Source organism: Strix aluco, chromosome 1, assembly GCF_031877795.1.
Source record: "Strix aluco isolate bStrAlu1 chromosome 1, bStrAlu1.hap1, whole genome shotgun sequence".
Taxonomy (NCBI): Eukaryota; Metazoa; Chordata; class Aves; order Strigiformes; family Strigidae; genus Strix; species Strix aluco.
Window position 1 is genome coordinate 149,256,451 of NC_133931.1, and position 27,809 is coordinate 149,284,259.

General features: G+C 41.1%; 1 protein-coding gene across 1 annotated transcript in view; it reads left to right on the plus strand.

Moving 5' to 3' along the window:
- The first annotated feature begins 1,343 nt into the window (after positions 1–1,343).
- The window catches only part of CMTM8 (CKLF like MARVEL transmembrane domain containing 8), a 35,998-nt gene continuing 9,532 nt past the window's right edge, over positions 1,344–27,809 (plus strand). The window contains exon 1 of the mRNA XM_074849601.1: positions 1,344–2,139. Within this exon, the coding sequence (XP_074705702.1) occupies positions 1,960–2,139 (180 nt within the window). The 5' untranslated portion in view covers positions 1,344–1,959. The remainder of the gene's footprint in view (positions 2,140–27,809) is intronic.

Genomic DNA, 27,809 nt, shown 5'->3' on the forward strand with positions numbered 1-27,809 from the left:
CTGAATTTTAGCCCCACATGTACTCACTTTTACTCACTAATCTTATAGGTGCAAAACTGAAAAGGCAAGAGTCTTTCAGAGGAGAAAATCAATGCTGTTACAAAGGGTCCTCACGAACAGCAACAGGGGCATCTCAAAGCAGCTCTGGCACTGGAAGGAAGGTTGGCAGTGCTGAACGATCAGATAAAGCACGTTTTATTTGCAAGCCAGTTGAAGCAGGTCTCTAAACAGACCAGTGCACAGATGTGTTCTGTTCCTTTAAAATCTGTGTTCTGTTCCTTTCTCTTACTTAAGAGAAAGGGATAAAATAGGAATGCAACCAATACAGAAATGCTGGTAACTCCACAAAAATGGTGGTTTTGTCAAAAAGTATAGAATTCCTTGTTCATGATTGAGATGTGTTAAATGGTGTGTGTGATTTGCTAATGATACATTTTTCTCACAAAGAAGTTATATGATTGGTATATCATACCATGCTGAGTGGCTGGCATCATATTCTTATGACCTGCAGTTCATGTTTGCAAAACTCTACCACATTTCTTCTGCCATCTTAAATAAAGTCACTAGTGCCTATGAGTACACAGGGGCTCCACAGAGCCCAAGCCAAGGCAGACATTCCAAGAAGCCCATGGAGCCTGTGCTGTGACACGATTACACTGCGAGCAGAGGTACAATCATGCATGAGAACCGGTTCCTTTGGGTAATTCATGTTTCCTGTATTTCTGGGAGAAACTCTGCCATCCTCCTCCTCTCTCCCCAGCTGATTCAATCCCTGCTGAAAGGTAATACTGCAAAATCCATCCTTTGTTAGCCAGTAGGAGAGCAGCAGTAAACAATTTTGAGGACAATAGGCACCAGACATATGGAAAACACTTCATTTCTACTGAGCTGGCACATGCAAATGCTTTGCTAATGAGAATTCCTGAACATTGAAAAAAACTATAACCTGCTTCTTTGTTGTTGAAACACCATACTTTTTGTGGAACGGAAGATTACTTTAGAAGTTCTTAAATGACCTGGAAATTATTTTTTTTTAAAAGGCAACACTTAAGACTAGGCTGGAAAAGCACTACAAAATACAGCTTAGGGAACAGCTCAACACTGTCAGGTAGTAGGCCAATAATGACCTCATACTTTCCATTTCCAGTGACTTCCACAGCTTTTAAAAAGTCTTTCGCACCAGGGAGCCTCTTGGTTGTTTAGAAGATCCCAGCTAAATCCCCATTTTCAGCTCAGAAAGGTCTGTGCTATCTCCCAGCCTCCTGTTCGCTGCCTGCGGCACTTCGCAGTGGTGCCTCTCCCAACAGTGTGCGGCCGATGAGCGACGGTGGCCAGCTGGGACCACAACCCGCAGCGCCTGCACGTCTCCTGTCGACGCCTGCTGCCCACCGAGCCAGGGGTGACAGTCCAGGCGATGACAAGCGGCTGGGGTCGGACCCCCAAGCCCACGCTCACCCACGAGGCTGTGGCATGGCCTCCCGCGGGGTGTTTTCCCAGAGCGTGGCTGGCTTGGCCTGGCTCCTCGGCCACGCTGGGAGCAGACACGGTCCCCCGGCCTCTGGGCGGATCAAAGTCCCAGAGGTCAGGAGGCCGCTTCAGCGGGCCCTTCCCTAGCACCGGGGCTCCCCTGCACCACCAACCCTCGGCCGGGGTCCCCCGCACCAGTCCTGGCGGCCGGTCCCCGGCGGCCGGTCCCCAGCGCCTCCCCTCAGCGCCCCGCTCGCGCCCCGGGGGCAGCTACAGGCGGGCCCCCCACCGGACCCGCCTCTCCACCCGGGGCCGGGCGCCGAGCACCCTCCCCCCGGCGCGGAGGCGCGGGGCTGCCGGCGGCGCCGGGGCCACACAAAGCGGTGGGCGGCGGCGCCTTTCCCGCCGCCCGTGAGGCGGCAGCCGCCCTCTGCCTCCGCCGGGCTCGGGGCTGGACGGCAGGCGCGGGGTGGCCCCGCGGCGCCGACGACGATGGAGCCGCCGCCGGCGGTGGTGCCGCCGCCTCAGGAGCAGCCGCCGCGCCCTCGCTCCCACACGGTCACCACCACCAGCAGTTCCTTCACCGCCAACCTGTCAGCCAGCTCCAGCACCCTCGCCTACGACCGGGAGTTCCTGCGGACCCTGCCCGGGCTCCTCATGGTGACCGAGATCGTGAGTTACCCCAGGGGGCGGCCCTGGCGGAGCCGGGCCAGGCTGGGGGGCGGCGGCTGGGGGGGGCCTCGGCCCGGCAGCAGGTTTTTGGGTCACGGCTGTGGAAAGTTTCCGCTGCAGTTTGGAGGTTGGACTGGTCCCCCCCATACTCACCGCATCACCTGGAGCGGCTTCGGAAGCCTCGGGGCGGCTTCGCGGGGTCCGTACCGGGGGCAGGTGAAGCGGCGGGAAGAGAAGCGGGGGGGGGGGGGGTTGCACAGCGCTCCCGCCCCGAGGGTGAGTGTGGACCAATGCAGAAGTAATGCAGAGCACATGCAGTCTGTAGTGTCCCGCAGCGTTTGTGGCATCACCAGCTCTCGTAGCGGAAAAATGAGTTTTGGCAAGTCGAGAACTGATTTTTGGAGGCTTTTCCTCAACTACGTTGGTTATATACGCTTCGTACTTTTATAGCGCACAGATAACCGTGATGTGAGAGTTAATTGGGCAACTTGCCTTCATTTGTAGGTCAATAAAAACCCGTTTCCTTATGGTCTTAATGATTAGATACACCTGTGCAGAGCGGGATATGAACTAACACCTTTTGGTTTTGGTAGTGATTCTATTTTTGCGGGTACTTTGTAAGGTGTAAACAAATTCCCAGACGGCCAGGCAGTATGGGGTTTAGTCACTTGTCTTAGTGGTAGGCAGTGAGCAGCACAACGCTGGGATGCCTCTGCAGGACTGCCTACTCTCAGTGTGTTAAGCAATAGATACGCAGCATCTCCGCTTAGAAATAATACATTTCTTTTAAGTCTGCTCATCTACACTATTAATAGTTAAGGAACTTTAAAAGCTGGCTGCCCCAACTAATTTTTTGAGTTTCCTGTGTGATGTTTTCGTTTTGATGATGCTGAAAGGATTAACTTATCTGTCCAGATCCATTTTCAAGGCTTGAAAACATTGTGCTTCACCAGAGCAGTGGAATGACTTGTTGGTTTTGCTGACTTCAAAGTTAAAATAACCAAGCGAGGCTTCAGGCTAACGTGTGGTGTAGGACCTCTGGCAGTTAACAGTGCTGTCGGAGAGAGGATGCGTGTTGAGATACCAGCTGCTCTGTGGCGAGTAGTGGTGAGGGTGTGAAGTCAGAGCTTGGTACCAGCTGGTACCTTGTATGCCGGCGTGGTTGGGAATTCTGGCAATCTTTAGTAGGTAGGTGTTTGTAGGGGATGCTTCACTGTCAGAGTTGTGGTAGGTCTGTGAATAAAGATGTCTTCGTTTTTGAAAGAAAAGCTGCTTTCTTTTCCGCTCTTTTTCAGTTACTAATTACAACAGAATTATGAACTTTTCTTGTACTTTATCTGAAGAGTGATCGCACTGTAGATTGTTACAGAGGTGCTCAAGGCTTTTCCCAAGCCCTGCTGGAATGTTGTATATTGAGCTTGGCTGTGAATACTGCATCAGCTGCACTTACATGGAGCTACATGGCCACAGGGCACGGACAGGCTCTCGCTTACTCTTTGCTGGAAGTGTGATTTCTGGTTTGTGTTGACAGGTGATGATATTTGTGTAGCTTACCTTTCTAAACAAAGTGATGATGTTTTTTAGGGGACTTTGTTTCCTATTAGACATTCCTGACTCCTGGAGTAATTATAAAATGATTCTTCAGCCATCATTTTATAATGCTTGAGTCCATTAATACTGACATGTAGAGACAGCTTTGGTTTAAGTTTTGTAAGTACTTGATAACACATTTACCAGCTTCAGAAAGAACCTCAATGCTACCTGACTTTGAAGGCTAGTGTAGAGTTGTGTCTGTGCTACAGGCTTCCATGTATGTATTTTTATTGATCAACTGTGTGAAGATATGCAGTTCCTGGCCAACCCAAAGGAGACTACAGAAGGATCTAATGTAGATGAACTTACACTGGTTTGTGATGACATATTTGAGAGAATGGAGGACAGTTTTAATGCAAAGTTGAAAGCAGTAAGGCAGGTCTTACAGAAGTAGAGTATTGCTAGATACTGCCTTTGAAGAAATACTTGTGGTTCTTAACCCCACATTTTTAAAGCATGTAGAGTAGCTGTGAAATTAAAGGAAAAGAAAAACATGTTAGTGAATACATTGATATGGAATTAGCTGAAATAAAACCAGTTATTAAAATCAAATAAGTGAGTTTATATGCGTGTGTGGTTGGTTTTGGTCAAACCTTTTCCACCCATTCTGTATGTTCTTTTTTTTTTTTTTCCAAGAGAAATGTGCTTTAAGAGAGCATGACTAGCTTTACACAAGGTCTCTATTTCAAAATTGGCTCTGCATGTTCAGCAGTAATTGTTATGTACCCTAAATCAGTCAGTTCCTTCCTGTTGTGATCATCCTTTACATGTAAAAGTTTGGCTTGCCTGCACAGATTGGCTCTTCAGGATATTTCTGACCCTCAGTACTCATCGCCCAGCTCACAGCACGATCCTCCTGCTAAGGATTTGCAAACCTGTAAATGGGACCAGCTCATATGTGTGTCTGTGTTTCAGGCTCAGGAGTTTGCAGCCTGATCATTTTCAGTCTAAGCACCAAGCTCTGAAGTACAGCAGCTGTGGTAAGAGCATACCTTTGCTTTGGCTGCCCCTGCTCTGGAGACACTTGTGAGACGGACAGGGGAGAGGACTGTTTTTAGCAGTATCTGTTTATCATTGCAGCTACTTGTCTGTCAGACCCTGTGTTCATTAGGGTACTATGTTAAAGCTAAGCTAGGGGTGTTAAACAACAGTGCTAAATGTTCTGAGAGTTTGCGCTGTGGGACTGCATAAATATTTGATTATTGCTGCTGTCAGTCAGCGATGTGCATGCAGCGAGAGGAGTGCAGTCTGTGACTCCGGGCTCTGAAACTGGAGTGTTCTTCTCTGTACAGGCAAAGGGCAAATCTGTGTTATTCTTCAACCAGAGAGAATGGAAAAGCACAAAGTTACCACATAAATCTTTCAGTCACTTAAATGAAGGATCTCGATCAGGTTTTGCTCTTACCTCTCTAATTGGGGTGCTGTGAAGATGAATTGACTGCTGTGTGGATTTCCATGTGCGCTGGTAACCAGCCTACTTCTGCACTGAGGCTGTGGTTTAATAACACAGTAAATTCAGCTTAACGGCTCCTACTAAGAGATTCTTTGCAATGCTGCAAAACGTTGGTCTGCTATTAACTCAGTCTGCTGTTTCCAGCTTGTTCAGAATGAGTTAGCTTTATAAAGACATTTTTTATGATGGCTCAAGTATTATCTGTCCTTTACATAGCTGCTTTAAAGCCAGCATAAATCTGGGATGAGGTTGACTGTGCATATTCAGCAGTAATGGAGTCATGTACCAAGACCTGGTTCAACTTAATTTTGTAATGCTGTTTGGTCTAGCACTGCGCACATCTAGTATGAACAAACACAGAACTGTAGCCTGAAGTGTAGGCTAAATTACCTGGCACTGACAGATTTCCATTGCCTTCTACATCTGCCCCCATGACCAGAGAGCGTGTGAGGTATCCTGCCGCTCACTGGGAAAGAACTGGGGTCAGTTTATTTTCAGTGCAAAGAGCAAAATAGAAAATGCCATTGGATTTCTGAGAGGCCTTTGGGAACTGGCATGAAACACAGCTTTAGTGTGTGGAAGCTTATCCAGATTGCTTATATACAGAAGTAATGATGCTCGCTGAGCAGTGCGGGGGCTTCTGACTCAGGAGAGTTGGATTCACTAGCCTTAGTTGGCCAGTGACTACTGACGGTGGATTTATCTGCATCTCTCTAACTGCTCTGAATGACTTCTCTGTCCATGGAATATGGATACAAATCTTTGTAAGGCACACTGAGATCTGTTGGTGAAAAGTAGTATATAAGACAATAAGCAGTGTTACATAGTCTTTAATTCAGATGTCGATCACTGCAGTAAAAATACATCCTATGGAAGATAGGGGATACTTATTCCTATAGTGTAAACACCCCCACCCCCCGAGGATTTATAGTTTCAAAAGAAACAAGTACAGCAATTTCCAGAGATGTCTTTTGAGTGTTTCCTTTCTGTACAATGATGGCCCAGAAAGACAATATATTTGTCTTCCTGGGAATTCCATGGCCAAGATAAATGATGGCTAGTGATATCTTCTCAGAGCTTTAAATCACCTTCTCAAGTCAAGTATTATGGATCACTTTGGAGAAGTGGAGAGTTTGGTCGTTGCTATGGATGTGGTTGTAAAAATATTTACTTTCTAGCACGATGACATTGATTCCTTCAGATTGTTGCTTCACACCAGTGTGTTGCTAGATACAGTCTCCTGTAAAACTTGCCTTGCTAATTTTAAGGCTTGTGATGGCTATTTGTCCTTAACAAAAACAAATACTACCTAGCTTGGAAAGGTTTGGAAGGTTGTTACACTGCTGCTGCAAGTGAGATCTTGTGATGGTGTAAATTTTAATAAATTGTGGTTATAGTTGCATTTCTTCGTGATGTTCTACTCAGATTATTCTTTGAATGAAATTCCCAGAATAAGTACTTGAAATAGAAGACTTCGTAGGAGGTTATTTATGTTATTTGCACCACATAAAATTATGGTTCAAATTTACATTTCTGGACAATAAAAATAATTTTGATCACTGTTTCATTATTTTTCAAATGTAAGACCTTTGAAGGCCTAATTCAGAAAAGAAATCTTGTTGAATTTGTTCTAGTAGAGCGGTGAGCCTCAGTGTATTAAATAGGTATTGAAAGTTATGTCAGATTTAAGATACTGAGGTTACCAAAACCAGAACAACTGGACATGTCCAAATTTTTTCAGTAGGCTTCCCCCCCCCCCCTTTTTTTTTTTTTTTCCGGAGAGATGCATCAAAATCTTCTATAGATATTCAGGTTTTGAATTAAGTTAGCAATAAAATCGTATAAATGTGAAGAATAGCAGAAGTAATACAATGGGACCATCTACTGTGAAAAAGCTGAAAGACAAAAAATGTACTTATTTTTTAAAGCTCTCCTTGCATTTAGCTTTTTCTTTTAGTCATGACCTCTCTGACTGCAGTTCAGAATTTTGTGTATAGATCCCATGCTACTCTTGCATGCCCAGTTCTTGAAATAGCACTCAGAAACACAGAGGGAATTTCATAAAACCCCTTTCCTCACCTGAGTAGCAGGAAGACTTTCTGTTCTATCAGGAGCAGCAGAGATTTTTTTCTTTTTGTTTTCCTCTTATAATGCAGTTTTTAATCCAGTCACAGTGTGTCTGCTTGCATGTAGTTGACAACACTGAGGCACCTTCTGATGTGTTGAACAAGTGCTTTGCCTAGAGAAGGTGTACATAAGCATGGTCTTAAAATGATTCACTTTGAATTACTGAGTGAAAAAAAAGTATCCTGTACTAGTCAGTCACTTCATCCAGTAGCTTCATCTTCCTGTGCATGAATAAGAAAACACACAATATAAAGTCTAAGCTTTCTCCTTTACTCTTGATCAGACAGAAGTCTTGCTGACGTTAGGTTTCAGTTCTCCCTTTTTCAGGTGCTGTTGTTCCATGCTAACCCGTAGTGTAACTGTCCTTAGTGTGGTGGATACACACATCTATATGATTTCCATCTTCCTCTAGGATCATATCATTGTTTAAAGTTTTGTTTCCTTAAAGGTCTTTGGTTTCCTGGACAAGACCAGGGTGTTTCCTCGGGAAGAGAGAACTGTTTGGGTGGCACACAAGAAAACAGAAGTTTTGGGAAGTCTTGTCTGGAACGTGCTCCAAGTGCAGATAGTAACAGTACTAGAACTGACATGGTAAGAGGCTGAAAATGCCTCTCAAATTGAATGCAGATATTTTACAAAAGGTCAAAAATGCGAAGTATTCTCAATACCTCAAGGTTAAGGTGGAATATGTCATTATCTCTTCATGAGAAGAATGCATTAAAGACATACTTAAATATCAGCTTTGCCTTTGTATATATATGTATAAAAATGTATGTATTTTTTTAGCTTAGTTTTTCTTTCAGATAGAGTACATATTGAAACAACATGATATTTCTGCACTTGTTCCTGTTTCAATTCCACAGAAGTAGTAGAAGGTGTGTCCTTGCAGAGAGGATGAAGCCCTCTTTTCTGGGTCGAGTAGCAAATAGATTTTAGTGTTCATTAGACCTCTGGCAAGGTAGTTCTGTTCATGTGGCCTGAGCTGGTTCCCGTAGAAGCTGCTGGCACTGATTCACCTGTCTCTGAAAGAAGTGGCTCAGGTATAAGACTGGTAAAACACCAGTGAAGGAGGGACTGAGTAAGAAAAGAATCAAGTCACTGCTTTCAGTCGGAGCTGGATCTGGTCCAGGGAGGGCTTGGCGTTAAGCTTAAGTTAGTGAACTGAAAGAGGCTGGGGTCTTCGTTCTGTATTCACCTAATACTGGATTGAGGCTTTACCAGATCACTTCACTACAGAGACTTGGATCAGTCCTGGGCATGACTCCATTTTTGCCAAATCAGAGCACAATATTGAGTGTTTACACTGTTCATTTTTGCAAGGTATGGGTGTGCAGATGTTGCTGATGCAACCACAAGTTTGTCAAGACAAAAATCTTCAAAGCAAAACAAAACCAGTTTCAACAAATCGGTGTCATTAGAGGGATGCTGTCCCAGCAGTTTGTTCTGGTACAATGAGAGATGCATTAAAATCAGATTTAGAACTGAGGCAAACTAAGCAAGCATGGTAATAATTATCAAGATGTTGTCAGTCTTGAGATATAATATAGTTACAAAGAATAACTATATTGAAAAATCCTAGGTAGGACTGGAAAGAGGCCATGTAGGGAAGGCAGCCTGTCTGATCATACTCTGGTAATGGCTGTTTGTGTTTAGCTGATGGCCTGATGTGCAAAACCTGAAAGGAAACCTGTCAAGAACCTCTGCTTCATACCTGGAAACAACGTTGGTTTGTATCATCATCTTCAAATGTGACTATGTCCAGGCCTGGATTTAAATATATTCAAGGTAACACTGTTTCACACAGAATTAAATAATTTAACCTGGAAGCTGTACAGCCACTAATAGGGTTCCTTTTTTTTTTTTTCCCCTTTGTATGTGTGTATAGTGATTACATGAAAGAGTCCCTTTAATACGTATTTTAGCAGCATTTGCTCTCTTCATTCAACAGTAGTGCTATTCCCAAGGCTGCAGCTCCTGCAGCAGGTAATAGCTGAATATGGCAGCGCAGTTTTGATAGAAATATGAGGAACTGTAGGAGAAACTTAAAAATGGAGACATGGAGAGTGTTGCAGGCAGGAATTAAGCATTGAGGGGCAGGGGAACAGGCAAGAAAACCTCCAACAAAAGGAAAGCCTCTGCAATGTGTCTTTAGAATGACACTTCAACTGATAAATTCAGCCTTGGTTGTCTCCAACTGGAGACAGCCACTGTAGGGCAGACTCTGACAAGGATCAGGTGAGGGGAGAGTGAGTCCGTGGTTGGATGCCTGTTGCTACTGCTGTAGATTGGAAAGCATAAACAAATACACAATTGTCCTTTACAGGCTCAGAGCACAACTGTGATACATGTTGGGGAGGATGGTGCTTTTATTCAGTCCTTAGAGGGGAAAAAAACTACCAAAAATGACAGCATCTGCATTGATTTGATTTGATTTTAATTTCTAAACCATGATGTACCTTGGTACCGGTAACATCATATGCTGTTTCAAAGAGCTAGCATGTGTATAGGCACATACAAAACTATTAAAAAAAATATTATTATAGCTGAAGGCCTTGGAAATTAAGAAGCATCAGAATTGACGTTTACCCTGGCAGTGTTGGTTTGGTATTGGATTGTGTGCAGGTGCTGGAATCCAGTCAAAACCTGCGTGATCACATTATTTTTTATCAAGAAACTTCTGTCACAGTGATTGCACAGGAGAGTGTTTCTGGGAGCGACTGGGATATAGTGCATACAGCACTGGAGGAAGACCTGAGTAAGGAAAGGGACTTTCGCAGAGAGAGGATGGTCTCCTGGCTAATTGCTTCTCTGGAAAATTTGATTTTTATCTTCTGCTTGCACCACAGTGTTCCTATGGGATGCTAGATAAGGCAGGTAAGCCTTATGTTTCAGTGTGCTCGCTTTTCTCCTTGTTTTCTGGATCCCTAGCTTTGGGTCTGAGATGCCAAAGAAATGATTATTTGCAGTTGTAGCTGGAGTCAGTAGGAGCTATGTTCTGAAGAGGCAAAATGCAATGCCCTATTAAGTGCTGTGGGAAAAAAGAGCTTTCCAGTGGAATTTGGCAAGAATTTTGACCTTAATTTTAGTGCACTGTCTGTAAAATCCGGATACCATACTTCCTTATCTCACAGAGATGTATTTAATAATTTAGTAATGACCTGTGACATAATTCAGGTAACAAAGTACTCTTAAAGAGCCCAAGTAGACACAAACCTCTGGGCTAGGAGCAAGTCTGCAGGCCACATAATTAAACAAGGAGAAAGCAAAATAGTGGAAGGCATTAGTTCTGAAGAAGGCTCTCCCTTCTGTTGCTGCATGCAGGTGGTGTTGTGGAGAAGGGGAAAGTACGTGGTCAGGTAATTACAGACTATACCATAATGTATATCTAACTAATAAAGAACTTATTTCCAGCAGTGTTGCATACTTAATTGAAAGTATCTCAACATATGTTTGTGCCTGTCTCTTGTCTACTTTTCTGTCTCTTTGTCCCAAGTCCTAATTTTCTAACTCCTTCAGTTGTGGGGTTTGGGGTTTTTTGTCCCTTCATTCCTTCAAGACTTCTTCCCAGCAGCTCAGGGCAACTTGCTGAAGGCCTGCTTTGCATCATCTTCATCCAGTCTGCTCTTCTTCAGACTTGACACAGATAATCAACATAGAAGATGCAGCTCCCACCGTAAGAATCTGGCAAAATGGTGTCTTAGGAGAGGAGGTGTGAGGCAACTCAAAGAACAGGCTCTGCTCGATATGAGACATCCATTTTTAATGGTTTCATAAAGCTGTAGGTAGATAAAACTATGAAAAATACTGTAGTATTTTAGAACAATATTAGAAATACTGATAGTGATACAGTGATTTAGGAGGTTATTGGTGAATATTGTGACATATTTGGTTCTTGCATTGTGGAAGGGACTTTCTTTTAAATAAACAAATGCTTTTGGCTGAGCCCTAATCATAGAGCAGGTTGGACAGACTTGGGTTTTGTCAGACCTACCACAATCTTGTGATGACCTCAATGAATGATTTTTAGAAAAAAGCTGAAAAGTTCTTCAATAGAAGAAGTTTGGCATGCATGGAAAAGCAGGATCTCTATTGAGATTTCTGATTGATATTTTGAAGCCTTGCTGTGTGTATAAGCCATGTTCATTGGACTGTGCAGTAGTTACAAGTTATTTACTATTGTGTATTGCCAGTTGACCTCCAAGATGAAAATATTTCTACTTCCCTGTGGTGTTACTAAGATATAACATAGTATAAATGAATACATTATTAGCATTCTTCTTTTTCTTCTCCTAATGCACAGGAATTTGGCTAATGACAGAGTCTGGGTGTCAGGTAAAATTCATACTGGACAGAAAGACAGTTGTCATTAGGAAACTACTATATTTAGTTTTGGAAAACCACAATACTTATTTTACTCTTTTGAGTAGATTCTTGCATTAATGGGACTGAACTTTAAAAGGCAGTGTGTAAGAGGAAAGGACAGACCTACTTGAAGAGATGGCTTCTCTTGTGGTGTGTTTTCTGTTTGAATTATGACCTCCATCTGAAAATGTATAAAACCAGTTTTGAACATACAGCACAAGCCTACAGAACTATAACTGAATGATGAGACTTACCAAGAGTGGAATAATGATAAACAACATTTTATGCTAGTAACTAAATCTTCATTGTTCTGTTTGGTATATTTAAAGAATTTTCCCTGTTCATCTTCTCAGCAAAAAGGGGAGGAAACTTAGCCAGAAGAATGAGGTTTCCAAACATTTTGTTCAAACTTGGCGTTTCTTTCTAGACTTTGCAATCATGAAGCATGACCAGACACTTGTACAAAGAACTCGACAGTCTCTTTATGCAGTAACCTATCTAGCAAATGTTTGCCTGGAGTAAGCAAGTCAAGATAATGTGTTAAAGGTGAGATGGGGTCTCTTAGAAAGTGTTTTACTAGGTCAAGTTAAAATTAAACAGAGTACACAGCAATAAATGAGATGGAATTCTCTAAGGTTGGTTACATCTAATTTTCACTTTCTTATTAAGCTGAACAGTGGAATGCAAGACTCGGAAAACACGGAGGAAAAAACCCAAACAAAAAAACCCCCACCCAAAACAATCCAACCCACCCCACCCCACAATATGTCTGAAGTAATTTTCACTTTAAAAAATTAGATTTATTTCAACATGCCTCTTCAGTTTAGGTCTTGGTTTTAAAAAATGGTAGAGAAGTGCATTTTAAAAGAACACTTAATTTTGACTTGTGGTGGCTGCTGTTTCTGTAAGATTACATAGACAATGTACACAAACAAGATGACCCTGAGAAGAGATGCACATAGAGGCCAGATGAGTTGATGGGAGTGAAATCAGATTAAGATCTAACATACACAAATAATATTGTTATGAAAAGAAGGTTAAAATGATGGATGCTATTAAAACCTGTTGCAGATTTCCCTTTGACTTCAGTCATCCCAACATAGCCGCACATGAAATGAGAAGAACGTGAAAGCCTGCCTACTGTGAAAGCTGTATGCGCTAATTGGCTCTTATATTGGTTGCCAGGCTCTTAAAGATCAGCAGCTCCTTTCCGATAGTCATTTCCTCTCCACTTGTTAGCATTGCTGAAGGGGTGGCTCTGTTGTTCCTTCCCCTCAGTGCTGAAGAAAAGTGTATGCCCAGAAACTTTCCTCACTTGTTTCTTTTGCCAACTCCATGGGTTAGTCTAATAAAAGAGATCACCTCCCGTAAGACCTTTCCTCTCCAATACCCCTGGTGCGGAGTACTTACTGTCAAATTATACTGAGATTAGGAGGAGCCTAATTAACACTTTCTACCTTTTTTGTGTTGACCTACTGTGCTAAAATTGACTTTGGGAAAACGAAAGGCATAGTTAATCTACTTGTTACCGAGATTCCTCCCAAAATTCTTACAAAGCACTGCTGTGCTACCAGTTTGTTTACCTGTTTCATATGCGCAGTTTGTTTGGCTTGAACAGAGTTGCTGATAGATGATAAAAGGGGAAGCTGTGCAGATCCATTCCTCAGACATGCCCTTTTATAACCCAGATGTCTAATTTACATATTTCTTTAAAGCTCCCTGTAGTCATGTGTCCCACAGTACAAGGAGATATCTTATTTCGTGATGAAGCATTGGTCATTTTGTTACAGCCACATCACCATAACCTCATGTTACTATTAAATCCTAGGTGTCAAAACAGCTCAACATCACAAATGTCAACCTAAACATACTTCTTCAGTCCAACAAATGAGTGTGCCCCATAGCTTTCCTGCCTTATCGCTGGATTATCAAACAATGTATACCTTCTCCTGTATCAAAGGCAAATCACTGTGCAGGCTGTGTTCTTCCTTTTCCCTTTGTGTGAACTAGGAAAGCTCCCAGCTAGTGATGTCTTTCAGGGGCCTAATTCCTTTCTGCTTTCTTGGTTTTATTTGCTAAGACCTGTAATATTGTTGGTAGTAGGAGATTACATTACATGCCTCTGTGTGCACAGCTCATGATAGTGGGACGGGTTTTCAATGTGTGTGGATTTCAGCATTTTGATATAGCAATAGTTGGTAGCTTGAACAAAGGGGTACCTGCAAAATACAGCTTTTGGAGTAAGATTTTTTTTTTTTTTCAGTTCTCTAAAGAATTTCTCCTCTTTCATTTGAATTGTCCCTCTTTGATTTGAAACTAGTAATATCATGCTTTGGGGGAAAAAGGTACTAAATATCTCTTCACACAGACTTTTTAAACAAAAGGCTACCATATCACTATACAGGCTTACAGCTTTCCCTTCCCCTCTCAGTGGGAAAACAGGAACTTCTGAGCAGGAGGTAAATAGCTGAAATACTCAACAAAGAGTATTTGAACAAAGACTGGTAACACCTCTTTATTATATCTGCACTATTGTCATTCTAGGGAAGAAAATACTGGGCAGAAGAAAGCTGTGATCCAAATCTGCGGAAAGAGAAAGGGGAAAAGGTGTGGAAGTTAGCTAAGTAAATATAATTTAGTTGGTTGTGTATATTGGGGTGGTATAATACAAACAGAACTACAGGAAAAGGCTTGGGTTTTTCAGAAGAACCACTTGGGTGGGAAGGGAGCCTGCTGCCAGCACAGAGCATGCCCTCAGCCTGTAACCCCTCAACTCCTTGGCTTTTGTTACCTTGCCTAGAGCTCTCCTCCTTATAAGTTTGGTGTGTGTGCTGCATCACTTGCTGCTAATAAATTGCAGGTCAGATGCAGATAGCCTTTGACAAAGTCAGTTGTTGCATTTTTGGATATTGGTACTGCCGGCTGCCTGTCGGGTCAGGTCATGGTCGCCTCCACTGAACCAACAGCTGACCCACTCACAGTTCCCGTCACCTTAAACCAAGATGAACTGTGACCCAAGTACTGCAGAGGCTGCTGACTGGTAAGCAGTTGCAAATTTGGTGCTGAAGGCTGCCAAGGTGTCTGCCCTCTAGTAATCTGCCTTACTGATCTGCCAGTGGTTGATGGTGTAGTAGCCTTGTCCTGTCTTCTCACAATTTAGTCTATGCCTATGCATGAGACTGTGCCCTGAGACAAAGCCAGTGTCCTGATCTGCTGACTCAGGTTCTGTAATACAGGGGATAGCGGGAGGTTGGATGGGATGGAGAGCAAGCAGTGCTGATATTTTAGATCAATATTTTGATCTCATGCTGAGGAGATTTGCCTGAATTTTAGGACAAAATTCTAGCCTGTGCTAGGACTGTGGGTACACTTTGCTAGATATGTTTGGGGGTTGTACCAGTTTTCAGTCTAACAACATGCTTCTCTCCCAGAGGAAGGTGCTATGCCTGCAGAGGAGTGAGAAGGAGAATGATTGAGGAATACCTTTCCACTGTGAGGTGTAACTGCTCTAAACACTTATCTTTCAGGCATGGGAGATCCACTAATCCATAGTAATTGTGTAGTTTGCAGCAGTTCTGACGTCTGTGAACTGTATTGGAAAATCAGATTTAGAGAAAGAAATGGAATTGACTATGCTTGAAACCCCAAACTCTATTACCTGTATTGTGGGGACAGTGAAGCGTTAAGTGCATGCAGTTAGAGCAGCAGCTAAGAAGGACTTGTTCCTGCTTGTTTCCTGACTTTTCTGTGTTTATGTATTACAGGAGGCAAATACAGAAGTTCTGATTTCAGGCTGGTAGCTCTTAAATGCAGACAGCTAAAAAGGTCTCCATACCTTGCTGTTCACTGCAGTTTACAACTTAGCATATGGTGATACCCCAAACCAGTGATTTGTTTACTTCGGATACACTGGCCAGTCGAGTGCAGTAATTCAGGAGCAGCTTTGTATGCAGTCACCCTTGCAGGGCAGCAACCTCTGGCAGAAAACCAGAGCAGATATCAGAGGGACATTAAATCATTTCTGCTCACGTACTTAAATCTGAATAAGCCAATGTCTTCAGGCCCTGAAAGTTGGGGCTTTTTTTTCTTGATTGGAGACTTTTTTTTTTCCTTGCACTAGAAAGCTGACATTTGTAGCCAGTTGTTCTGTTCTTTGTTTACACAAGGCCCATTGAAGCAGTTGGAGAACATTATACCCTGCTTCACACACAGGCATATATACTTAATTTATGACTTTGGTAGTTTGAATTTCAAGTGTCAGGTATCCCATGGAGCTTTTTACTTTGTTCTCTTATGCTGCATGCACCACTTGAGTATTTATTATGGAGAGCAGACAGGCTGTGGGAAGTCTTTCAGGCTTGTGGGCTTTTTTTCTTCAGAACCTTAAAGTTATGGAGCACAGTAAAAAGGACTTCTCTAAAAGCATGACTGATCTGCAGTATCTTTTTACACGATTGTCCAATTAATTTTTTTTCCTTTGGCATTAATATTTTTACTTGCATATAATTCTTCATCTTAAAGTTGCTTTTGTACCCTAAACTTCTCTGCAAACATTAATTGTGGGACAGTGGTAACAACTCTTAAACAGATCTCTATTGAAAACTTAATTCTGGATTTGCTCTGTTTTTGTTTCCTTCAAAGTAAACTCTTTCCGCTACTACAATGAAAAGAAAAAAGATAAAGGAAAAAAAGGAGGGGGGAAAAAAAGAACATAGCTTGTTGTCAGAAGCAATGTTAGTATTGGTGATTACCTCCTTGTTCAGTTGTGTCTTGTCAACAATTTTAAATATGGCTCTTAGTACAAAGTTATCTTTGATATATCTATGACAGATGGAGATTTCAGAAAAGGACATGCCTGGAAAATGACTTCAGACATATTCAGATGAGAAGTGGGGCTGAGGTTTTTCAACAATGAGAGTAGTAGGCACTATGGCAGCTTATTTAGAGACAAGATGCATCTTATCATTGCAATGTCTATGCCAAGACATCATCTCTTTCCAAAAAGCATGTTGCAGGTTGAAATCTTTGTATCATTGCCCACATGGCCATAATGGTCCTTTCTGACTGTGAAGTCTGTGAGCACAAATGCCTCCAGAAAAGCATATGCAAATGTTAAATATTTATAGGCATGCTGTTCTATGTTGTTAATGCAAAATGTATTCAGAAAGAAGCAATTTTGCCAGAGAAGGAAAAAGATTTTTCTATGAGATACTTCTACAATGTGTGGATCAGTCTTTGAAAAATCCTTAATCCTTACCTAAAAACATGGCTAACAACAGTTCTTGCGGTTGGACTTTTATATTTGAGACTCAGTAAAGAAATAGTCAAGAGGTACAATAAGCATCTAAATAGGCAGACAACAACAGATCTGGATGCAGACTTATTTTGTCGTGTCTTCTGTTTGCCAGGTAAGAGGAACTGTTTCAACTTTTGGTGACTAGAGGATTTTGTCTCACAGCAAAAAAAAAATTTTGTATTGTACAACACCAATTTCTGTGGTGTTCAGCTGGAAATTAAAAGATACTTCTATTCTAAACATTTAATTTTTTTTTTTTTGAATGAGCAGTTAACATTTTCCTCATGTTTAAATGGATGTAGAATGCAGCAATAGGCATTCTTAGCAGATGCTCTCTTTGATTTTTCCATTGCATCGTATCTGGCTTTTATGACTCTATATCTTAACTACAGGGCAAAATAAAAGTTATTCCCCAAAAAGTAATAAGCTTTCTATTTTAATGTAAGAGCTAAGATTTGTGAAACAATGCTGTGTGTCCCCTAATTATAGGCATCTCTATTTACATGGCCTAACAGGAAGGTGGAGATGTAAAAATAGCAACAAAGAGCCAGTGACATTATTAATAAAGCAGCTGTATACAGCATTGTTCTCTTGAAGAACATAGACACCATTTAAACAAAGTGGACTACATAAATAATCAGTCATAATTCATAAGTAACCATTGTTAGGAATTCTCGTTTAAAAATAGCTCACCTTATTAATGGCAGAATGTGGGAGTGTGTATTTTATGCGGACACATGGACCAAATGTTAAATGTAACTTGCACAAATCATTGCCATTTATTGAGAAGCTGGTATTTTTCTACCCTCAGAAACTGTATCCCTTCAGGGAAGATAGGAAAAAGGAAGATAGAGTGCTATAAAACTTCTTCCAAAGTAAGAGTTTATATGTAGATAAAGAGGCAAGATCAAAGTAGAAGAATGCTTTTCACTCATATGAGTTTATTAGAACAAAAGAGCAAACCCTTCCTACTGTCATGTTCCATTAAGAAACAATGGTAGTTGTAGTAATAAAAATAATAATAAACAGCCACATTGGGGAAGATGCATTCAGACAAATATGACCCTGTATCTTTTGAACTCAGAATCTACTTCTGAGCTTTTCCAGTTTAAATAATAAAAAGAGATTACTGACAGAGATTACTGAAGCTAATAGTCTTTTTTCCTAATTTTTCTGTACAACAGAAATAATTTCCTCACAATGTATTTCCCAAAAGTATGAAAACAAGCATGTATTCAGTGTACACAGCACGTTAACCTTGCGCACTCACAGTTTGTATGTGTGCTTTATAAAGGTGAAACTGTATTTGGTATATTGTAGTCTTAACCTCCAGAAATATGTCTCTACTACTTGACTTGAAAGCCTGTGGCCCTTCTCAGAAAAACTTCCATATGTTTGTGAACCAGGTACTACATTTGCAGAAACAAAAAGTAGTATGTTAAGCTTGTCAACTGCCCCACCCAAAAAATGCCCACCCAAAACCCCTAAACCCTAAAGTGGGAGGGGACAGACCCTATCGCACAGTTGATCTGCAGCTGCACTCCTGAAACCCTTTGTTTCTTGAAAAGAGATTCGAAATTCATCATCATTTGAAATTCTTGTTAAATGTGAGGAATCTTCTTCCTTTGTCCAATTCTCGGCTTCAAATCTCAGTAAGAATTCAAAAAAGCCTGCCAGTATGGGGTTTGTTTTGTTTTTTTAATTTAAATTGCTGCATAGACTCTGCAAGCCCTCTTCAGTCCTTCCACCAAGTAGTTGATGTTCCCTATTAATATGAGCTCTCAAATCTGCACATAATTTTGTAGTATGAAGATCTTTTAAAATTGAAATCATATGGCATTGTATGAATTTGATGACAGGACTCATCACAAATCAACTCAATTAATTACTCCTGCGTCTCATGTGGGTCATATAGGATGTATTTTCACTTCTCTACTGCTTGTATGGAGACAGGACTGTTTAGAGGACCCACTTGTGAATGTTACTTCTTGAAGAAATCAGCCACAACTTAGAGCTCCAAAATGCATTAATATGTCAATGTTAAATACAAAAGCATTTAACCTTGTAGTTTCACTTATCTTGATGATTTATAACCAGGCTTTTGAAAAGAAAAAATGATCTGAGTATGGAATTTATTTGTTAGTTTTAAATCTGAAGGTTTTTCCCAAAAAAACCCACCTCTAGAAGCTGAACAAAAGCAAACAATAGGAAACAAAGAAATACGTATCCTGTGCCATGTGTGTGTCTCTGTGTGACTATTTTGCTTTGTAATTGTCTGCTTTAAAATTCACACTTGAAAGCAGCATTCAGCGAAAATTTCCTCAGAAAGTAACTGAAAAGGCAGATTATTTTGTGTTTGGATCTAATATACTATTACTTTACATTTTCCTTTCTCTGCTGCTGAAGAGCAAAGCATAGCAGGAATTCCAGTGAGTAATTTCCAGTGCCATGATACTGCCGTGTTTGCTGTAGCAGTACCACTTCTCCAACTCTGTCAGGAAACTGTGGAGACAGTGAATCTGAAATCGACAGCATTGCTGCACAATAGCAAGGTATTTCTTTTGGGGAAATGGTAGGTGGTGGGAGTAATCCCTCCCACAGCTGGGCCTTGCTGAAGTGGAAGGAAAAGGGAGCAGCGGCAGCATTCCTTTTATTCGCATCCCTCATGATTGCTAGATAAGAAGCCAGGCTGTCTCCTCCTTGCGTTGAGGTCACGTTTAGAGATTAAGCACTGTGGAGGTCATTGCCTTCAACTGTTTTACCGGATGCCCTTCCGGAGAGGTGAGTAAGTGCTTTTTAGGACAGGCTGTTTGTCTTCAGTGGCGTTTTGCACCACCCCTCTTTTATTTTTACATTAAACTGTGGCCCCGATGGAACCGCTGATAGCAGTAACCAGTGCATTCCTGGTCAGCTGCAGCAGCTCTGAGCCTGGTTGCAGGTCTTTCTCCCGACTGACCTGGGACGGGCCCATCGCCCTGTATTCTGTGTAAAGGTACTTTCGTCAGATAATAGGACGTTATGGGCAAAGATGAGGCTGTGTCTTCTGCTGTGGCTATGCAGGTAAGATGATGGGTTAGCACTGTGCTAGCGAGGGTGCAGAAGTTAATATATGCACAGTGCACAGTAACCTATATAAATGTCTCTGTGTGTGCAGATCCTCAGGCAAAGCACAAACATTAAATTAGAATTTGCAGACATCAGTAAACAGTAGTGTATTCCTGAATGCAGCCCTCAAACCTTAAAGCATTTAATGTGGAAAGTGCCCTGGGACAAGGACCAATCTTTATGCTTTGTACACGGTTTAATGACCTGTTAATGATCAACCACTGCTCTGCCAAGAAGATAGATTTTAGGATAATTCAAGCCAGTTTCTTCACCATTGCTTGAGATTATTCCTCATAACTCTACTTCAGAAACAAACGGTATATTGATGTGGCATGTAGTCATCCTATCCTATTCTGTTAACACTTGCAGCTTCCAGTACTTGGTTGCTAGGGTCTCCTGCAGGAAAGTAAGGCAAATTAAAACATAACAGTGGTTGTAATGGATCTGGTCAGTGGTCTGTTTAGTCCAGCATTCAGTCTCTGATGATGACTGATACTGAAAACTTGAGGAGTATAAGAAGGAGCACATAGGGCAAGATTCTTCCCTGCTATAGTTTTCTAGCTTCTAGCAAACTGCACATTTAAGAATTTCCAGAGCTAAAGGTTGCATCTTGACTATCATGTATAGATATTATATACAGACAGGGCTGACCTGTCCTCCAGGAGTGTGTATGATGTTTCCTGTGGCAATGAATTCTGTAATTTGTTTTTTTCTTCTTCTTGATTTTCTTTTTTTAAATACCACTTCCTTCTGTTTGTTTTTCGACTTTCTGCCTGATAATTTAGCTTCATGCTTCTTGTGTTGCGAGTCCTGTCCTCAGCCAGTCGTTGTTCCCTTCTTTATGCCGCCTGCCATTCTGCAGACTTCTGTCATATCCTACAGTCTTCAGTAGAAAATTGGTCTCATCTTTTTTCCAACTTAACTTTTTTTTTTTGCAGGAGCCATTCTCTGTGCCTTGCATAATCCAACTGAATCATTTTAGAAATGGGAGAGAGAAATGAACAGAACATACTCAATGTGTGGGTAGACAATTGATTTATAAAGCACTGTGGTATCTTCTCTTTGGTGGAGTTTTTGTTATTTTATTCCTTTTCTAACAGTTTCTAATCTTCTGTTGTGAGGTTTTTGGTCACACTGAACAAAATTTACAACCCAAGCACAGTCTTATTTCTTGTTTACCTTCTGAATATCCACTACCCTACCTCTAGTTATTTTTTTCAGACAAAACTTCCTGAGAAACGGTAAGAAATAAACTCTTTTGTAGTGATTTTATGATTTTGATGGAAGATGGGACAGTGTGTTTTCCAGAAAACATCTCTTGCTTTTTAAATTTAAGCTACATCCTTTTGGTCTGTTACTGGTGTTAGCTCTGGTCTCACACATTCCATGCATATTTCTCAGGTGAAGCAACATTTGAGCATTGTAATACCTTGCTGGGATGGACACAGAATGGTTTCCTTACTCTCTCCCACTACAGAGTTATTTTTCTCAGCTGCCAGTTACAGTGAGCTGGAGCACTGTATCACAGAAGACTCCTCGTGCATGAGTTGCAGTGTGGTCAGTGGAGTCAACACTGGAGGCTAGAGAAGGAGTACCTTTGTGATTTACTCGTTTTAGCAGGCGGTAGACTCATTAAGGTAACATGAAATTGGGGTATGCTACTGCATTTTGCTCAGGTGCTATTGTCTTTACACCTAGGCAGCACTGCAGTATTGCAGTACCCATTCTGATCAGAAAAATAAGTTTCCCGTTCGCATGCCAGCTACTACCTGCCTCCTCCCTGCTCTTTCCAATGAGACTTACTTATAGTTTCTTGGGCACTCCTGCAAGCTGGCTCTGTCTCTCAGTGTGAATCCTTTTATAAGTGCAAGCTGATACCCTTCTTTACGGATGCCACGGCCAGTTCAGTACCTCCTCACTGCATGGCTGATATGGATAATGAGTGTCACAGTCTGAACATCAGGACTAGCCCTTCTTTACTGGCTTGGGTGTGGGAAGGTCTGGTCCCTTTTTTGGGGTTTTTTTTAGGTGAAGGTGCTCTTCAACTCTTTCCTGGGGGATTGGCATAGGTGTGGAGCTCTGTGAAGCTGTTAGAAAGGCACTGGAGGTTCATCAGCTGTTGAAGGGCTCGGTCTGAATTTTCACTGGAAAATAGCATGCTCCCTAGTGACTGAAATGTCTGCCAGTGGGCCTTGGCCCATTTCAGTCTTGGGTCAGGAAGTTTTTCTGTGTGGTTTGTAATAGGATTCGGACTAAACTCTTGAATAAGAGAGTTCAGTCTTTAGTGATGACTTACTTCTAGAGCATATTTTGGCACATGCTGCTTCCAGTAGTTTTCTTGCTTAGGAAATCTATCCTGAAAAGCAACTCTGTGGAGGAGTTCTCTCAAGTGATGGTTAGTACTGCCAGTATTTTGAGCCCTTGGGTTTGGTCTGTAGTGAGGAGGGCTTCCTGGTGCTGCCACGGAACAAGAGCCTGACAGAAAGTTTGAAGACTTGTGGGAAGATTCAACAGTGAAACTGGTTGCTTGAAAATAATTTTAAAAGTACTCAGACAATTTTTAGAAATTCTCTGAACGTAGAAGAGACTGAATTTTGCAGTTTTATTACGAATATAAATGTTTTCAAAGGTGGGAGAGACTTAAGATCTGTAGCTGCTACTCAGTTTGACACTATGAGTTGTACTGTATAAATGAAAAAATATTTCATTGGTATGTCCATTATGACCACTGGAATGTTTCTGCGAGCACTGTGAATTTTAAAAATTCTACTTGGAAGGCAAATCCCTGAAAAGTCTCAGAAAAAACACTAGCCTTTTATTTGGTGTACAACCTACAAAAACAGGCAGAATTCAAAGGAATTTTCTTCCTGTGTGTATGTAGAGCCTGAGTTCTCTTCTGCGGGACTATCTCACCAGAAGACTGTCTGGGTGAATCAGAAAGCTTTCTTCCACCAAGGAGCCCTTAGCAAAATAAGTGCTTCCAACCGCAGATGACAGTGAATGCTTATGGAGGAAAAGTGATGTTCAGTGTTGTCCGTAATGAGGAGGGGGATGGTAGTGATTGGCTGATGTCAACTTCTTGTAATGTTTTATTATTCTCTTGAGAAAGAGTAGTAGCAGGCTAGGGCAATGTATTGTTTAGATTATTACAGAGTACATTAATGTGGTCCTTGAAATTTCAGACACTTAAGTAAGGTTCTTATATCTCTAAAAAATGTAGCTGAAAGATGTTTTTGAATTTCCTCATCTTTGTATCTTTACTCAGAAGTCTTACTTAAGTTTGAATCCTTCTAGTTTTAAAAGCTAAGTTTTAAAACATGTTTATCACGTTTTCTCTGACTGCAGCACAAACAAGTTTTCTATGTTTTGTATTTCAGTCTGGATTGATATTTGACTGATTTATCCAGTACATGTAGGCTTTCACATTATTTTTTTTCTTAGACATTTTTCCTCCATGGACATTAAAATACAATTTTCTAAATAGTGGGGAAGAGTGTGTGGGTTTGGGGTTTTTATTTTGTTTTTGGTTGCTTTTGGTGGGATTTGTTCTGTTTAATTTTTTGTTTTGTTTTTTAAGTAAAACAAATGATCCTTATTTCCAGTAGTTTGTGGATAAGCCTCTACATTTGATGTTGCTCTCGTAGCCAGTATGGAAGTTGAACCTATCCAAGTTGATTCGTGCAGACACTCTTAACTTAGCATAACCCTTGTGAAAGATTTCTCTCTATATATGTCGCTTCTTTCGAGCGTTCCCCTTCAATCTGGAGGGGTTTGGCACTGTATGCGAATCGCCCCTTTGATGTTTCTGCTGGGCACCCGAAGCCTGCGCAAGTGCCCCCTTCTACAGCGTTTTTCTAAAAAAAGCGATGATTGTGCTCACTCTAGTGGTAGAAGGCGGAATTGTTGTATGTCACTTCATGGATCGTGTATGAGAGCACAAAACCTCAGATTTAAAGATATTCTTTAAGTGCAGTGCAAACATTTACTCCATTTATCCATAGCTGGAAGAAAAAAAAAAACATCCTGTATCTGTCAAATCTAAGACAATTAAATCTGCCTGTTCTTACGACTGACTTGTCTTGGGCATGTCTTCAGGAACAATAGAAGAGGAATGTCCTTTTTTCCCTCTTTTTTTTTTTTTTTTTTTTTTTTTCCCCTTTAAATAAATTCCCCTGCCCCGATATTTTGATTCACAATATAAGATCCTACGTTTTGGTGTGTGACCCATGTTGTGACAGGTTTGGAAGAAGGTTTCTTAATCTCACCAAATTCTTAAAAACACTCAAGGGGTGATTGACTAATCAGCATCAAATAAGGGGAGCCCCTATAGTGCTGAACCGCTGGTCTGGCTGCCCTTGGGGATCCTTGCTTACCCCCTTAGTACCTGATGGAAAGCATCTCCAACCTTGTCTGAACAAGGGCCATGAAAGGTGAGATGAGATACTAGGGAGCAGGCATGAGAAATGCTTGTGCTCTCCCTGCCCACAGAAGACTCCCTGGGGTGGTTTTTTTTCCTGCAGAGTAGCCAGGGGAAGAAGAGGGTGGAGGTTGAGACATTGACAGGCTGCTTGTGCTGCTGCTGAGGTAGCTCCTACCTTATGATTTAGTACGGAAATAATGGTGTGCAATAATTTAGAATGGTCTCTCTCTCTCTAGTTGTAAATCTTCTTTCTTGGGAAGGAGAGGCGAGATGTCTTGCTTTCTACTTGCTGGATTCTGTCCATGTTTAGGTGGTTTGAATACAGGAGACAACTGTTGCTGCAAATGCACAGCTCTTCTAGTTTCTTTCTACCATCATTTCCATCTGTGCCAGCAGCAACTCTGTGTAAATCCTACAATACTTACTCATACAGAGAACTGAAATCCGAGGAAACATCTCTAGGATAAAAAAATAGGAAAAGCTTCAGGCAAACATGCCAAATAGTGGGGATTTTAAAAATTTCATTAAACTCCATGAGCCTTGGGTTTCTCTCCTTGTCAGTTCTGCCACAATGACACTTCTTTTTCCTTTGAAAGGGATGCATAAACATTTTTAAGTGTGTTGCTGAGTTGCCCAGTCAGATGAATGCTGCAGAATTTGTAGCTTTAGCATCACTGGAGAGGAGTCACTACACCATAGGCTTTTTAAATACAGTTTGAAAGTACAAATTCAGTTCTTCAGTTTTTAAGCCGCTTCAAAAAGCGAAACTGGATATATAGATTCAAGCTCACACCTGCTTTCATACCTGCTGACTTGTACCAGCAACATGAGACAAGATGTATCTCATCTACTAGGCAACAAAGCTTTTTTTTTTAAAAAAAAAAGAGTCAGATACCTTTGAAGTTCTGGGTACTGCAGAAAAATTATGGCACTTATTTAAGGGTTTGAATATGCAATTAAGTATCTAATCTTGAACCTGCACACTCAATAATATTGGACTTTGCTACAAAGTTATTTCCTTTTTATGGTATCTGCCAACTGCTGAAGTATGCATTAGTGCATTTGGCATATTAATGCATTCTAGTGATGGAGGTACCTGATCAAGCAGCAGCCCAATGGTCAGAAAATAAATGTCCGAGGTGAAATCAGAGACTGCAATAAACAAGGAAAAACTGCTTGCCTTTATCATGTACTGACGAGTGAAATCCCTCTCTCCCATCTGACTTGAAAAACTGGACACAGTTGGTGGAGGAGCCATTTATAGTCTTAGGACCCAGCATTCTCTGTCATTGACTACACATGCGTTATTTTCTTTGGTCTTCTTGATGCTTTTTCCTCCCTTTCTCAGAGTCATTTTTGACAGCATTATAGTGTGTTCCTGTAGTTCTAAATAAGCATATTCTGACCTGCTCATAAATTAAAATCAAACACTTAGCTATTGCTAATACAGTCTAGCATACGTGGTTATAATGAGATCCAGGCTTTTCCCAGTTACTGAGTGGAGCTTCCTCCCTTGTCTTTCAGCTGCTCTGAAGCAGTGAAGGTAGCTGTGTACTGTCTGTGCACGCTGAATTACTGTGGGCACTCCCCAGGTATTGTGGTTGCTGGTCTTTGCTTTATGGTATCGCATCCTATCACTCACTTGCCAGATTCTGTACACTAGATGCTCATTGAGATGTCATTTGAATATAGTCCATTTATTCCCAGTGGACAGGTTTGTTATCATATCAGCAGGAAAAGCGTCATTCTCGGCTCCAGCAGATGCACAAGTGTCACCCAGTTTGTAGTGATCTGTTGAACAGCAAACATGTAATATTCTGACTGTCCCTTACATTACAAGGCAGGCTTTTAACGCCGCAGAAGCTATCTCAGTATTTAACATGCTGGGAAGACAAGCTATTCGTGAAAGACTTGTCTAGATGTCTATGTTCCTTTGACTCCTTAGGGATTTTGTAGATGCTGACGGCCAGTGTGAACTTCAAATCAATTTATTGCATATGTTTACATATGCAATAAAACCATTTGCCATATTATTTAACTACACAGAGAGTGAATTGTTGACCATGAGCTGATCTGACCTTTTCAGGTCTAATCAAGAAATCCAAAATACTATTTCAGCCTGTCAGCCCCAGTAATATGCAGTAAGAGTATCTGGATCTAACTGAAAATGTCAGATGTGCTCTAATATGCAACCCATCAAAATTACGATGCATATGAACCAAGAACTGGTTAAGAATATAAATCTGTAACATCCATGGTGCATCTCAATTGCTTAGATAAATTGTTCTGCCATTGGTACAGGCTAGCTGAAAACATGCATTAAAAGCAATTCTTTGGAATATATGTGAGATGTACAGCCACTTAAATATTAAAATGATCTTGAAAGAGGGGTGATAACACCAGGTTAGAATATTACTGGAAAAAACAGTGACCAGTGAGAATGCCAGCGCTCTAATTAATGTCTTGCTAGCTTTGTTGTGTGGTAATGTAAGATCAGTGGTCTCATGTAACCTCAAAATTTTCCTTTTTAATTTTAATAATTTGCTGCTTATGAAGTTTTTACTCTTTCCAGAAATAATCCATTATATAAGCTGAGGTGTCCTTATCAATCTTATTTGTGTTGAATTTAGTGTTAAGCATTTTTCTAGTCTTGTGCTTTTTATAAAAAGTTCTACTTCTGTTTTTAAAAGCTTTCTAAAAACCAGCACTGTTGTCAGTAGGTTATGGTGTTTCATGATGTTCAATTTCTTTGTTTTCTTTGTCTCATCTTCGAAGTTTCTCTTCTTGGTATTTTACTAGATATTCAGATCTAGGATACATCTGTCTTTAATAATTATTTATCAAGCATGAGACTAATTATTCATTGGTATAATTTCTGGATGATTAAGTTAAATTTGGATTAAAGTGGGTGGGGACAATGAAAAGCAACTTTGCATCCTAAGAAAATGGTATTTTGCTAGCTAAATAGTCTATCAAGATTGTTTAATCTTAGAGCAGTTGTTACACTAAAATTGAGTTTGTTTTTAATCTAATCTCGAGTAGTTCGTGCAATTTGAGGCATTATTAACTGAATTGCTACCATTAGTAAAATGTTGTTGTTGGAACTAGAATTAAAATGAACTATGGGAAGCACTGCTGAACCGATAACTTTGCATTATAGTGCATATTTTAAACTGCCCAGTTAATGCTATTCGAACTGTTCTTGTGAGGCAATGCTGCCCTCCCCTGGTATGCTGCGGAAAGTAGGAATTTTTATCCCAGTCCAAGTTCTAGGGCTTGCTATTAAAGAGAAATTGCTGAATTGGTGAAAACGG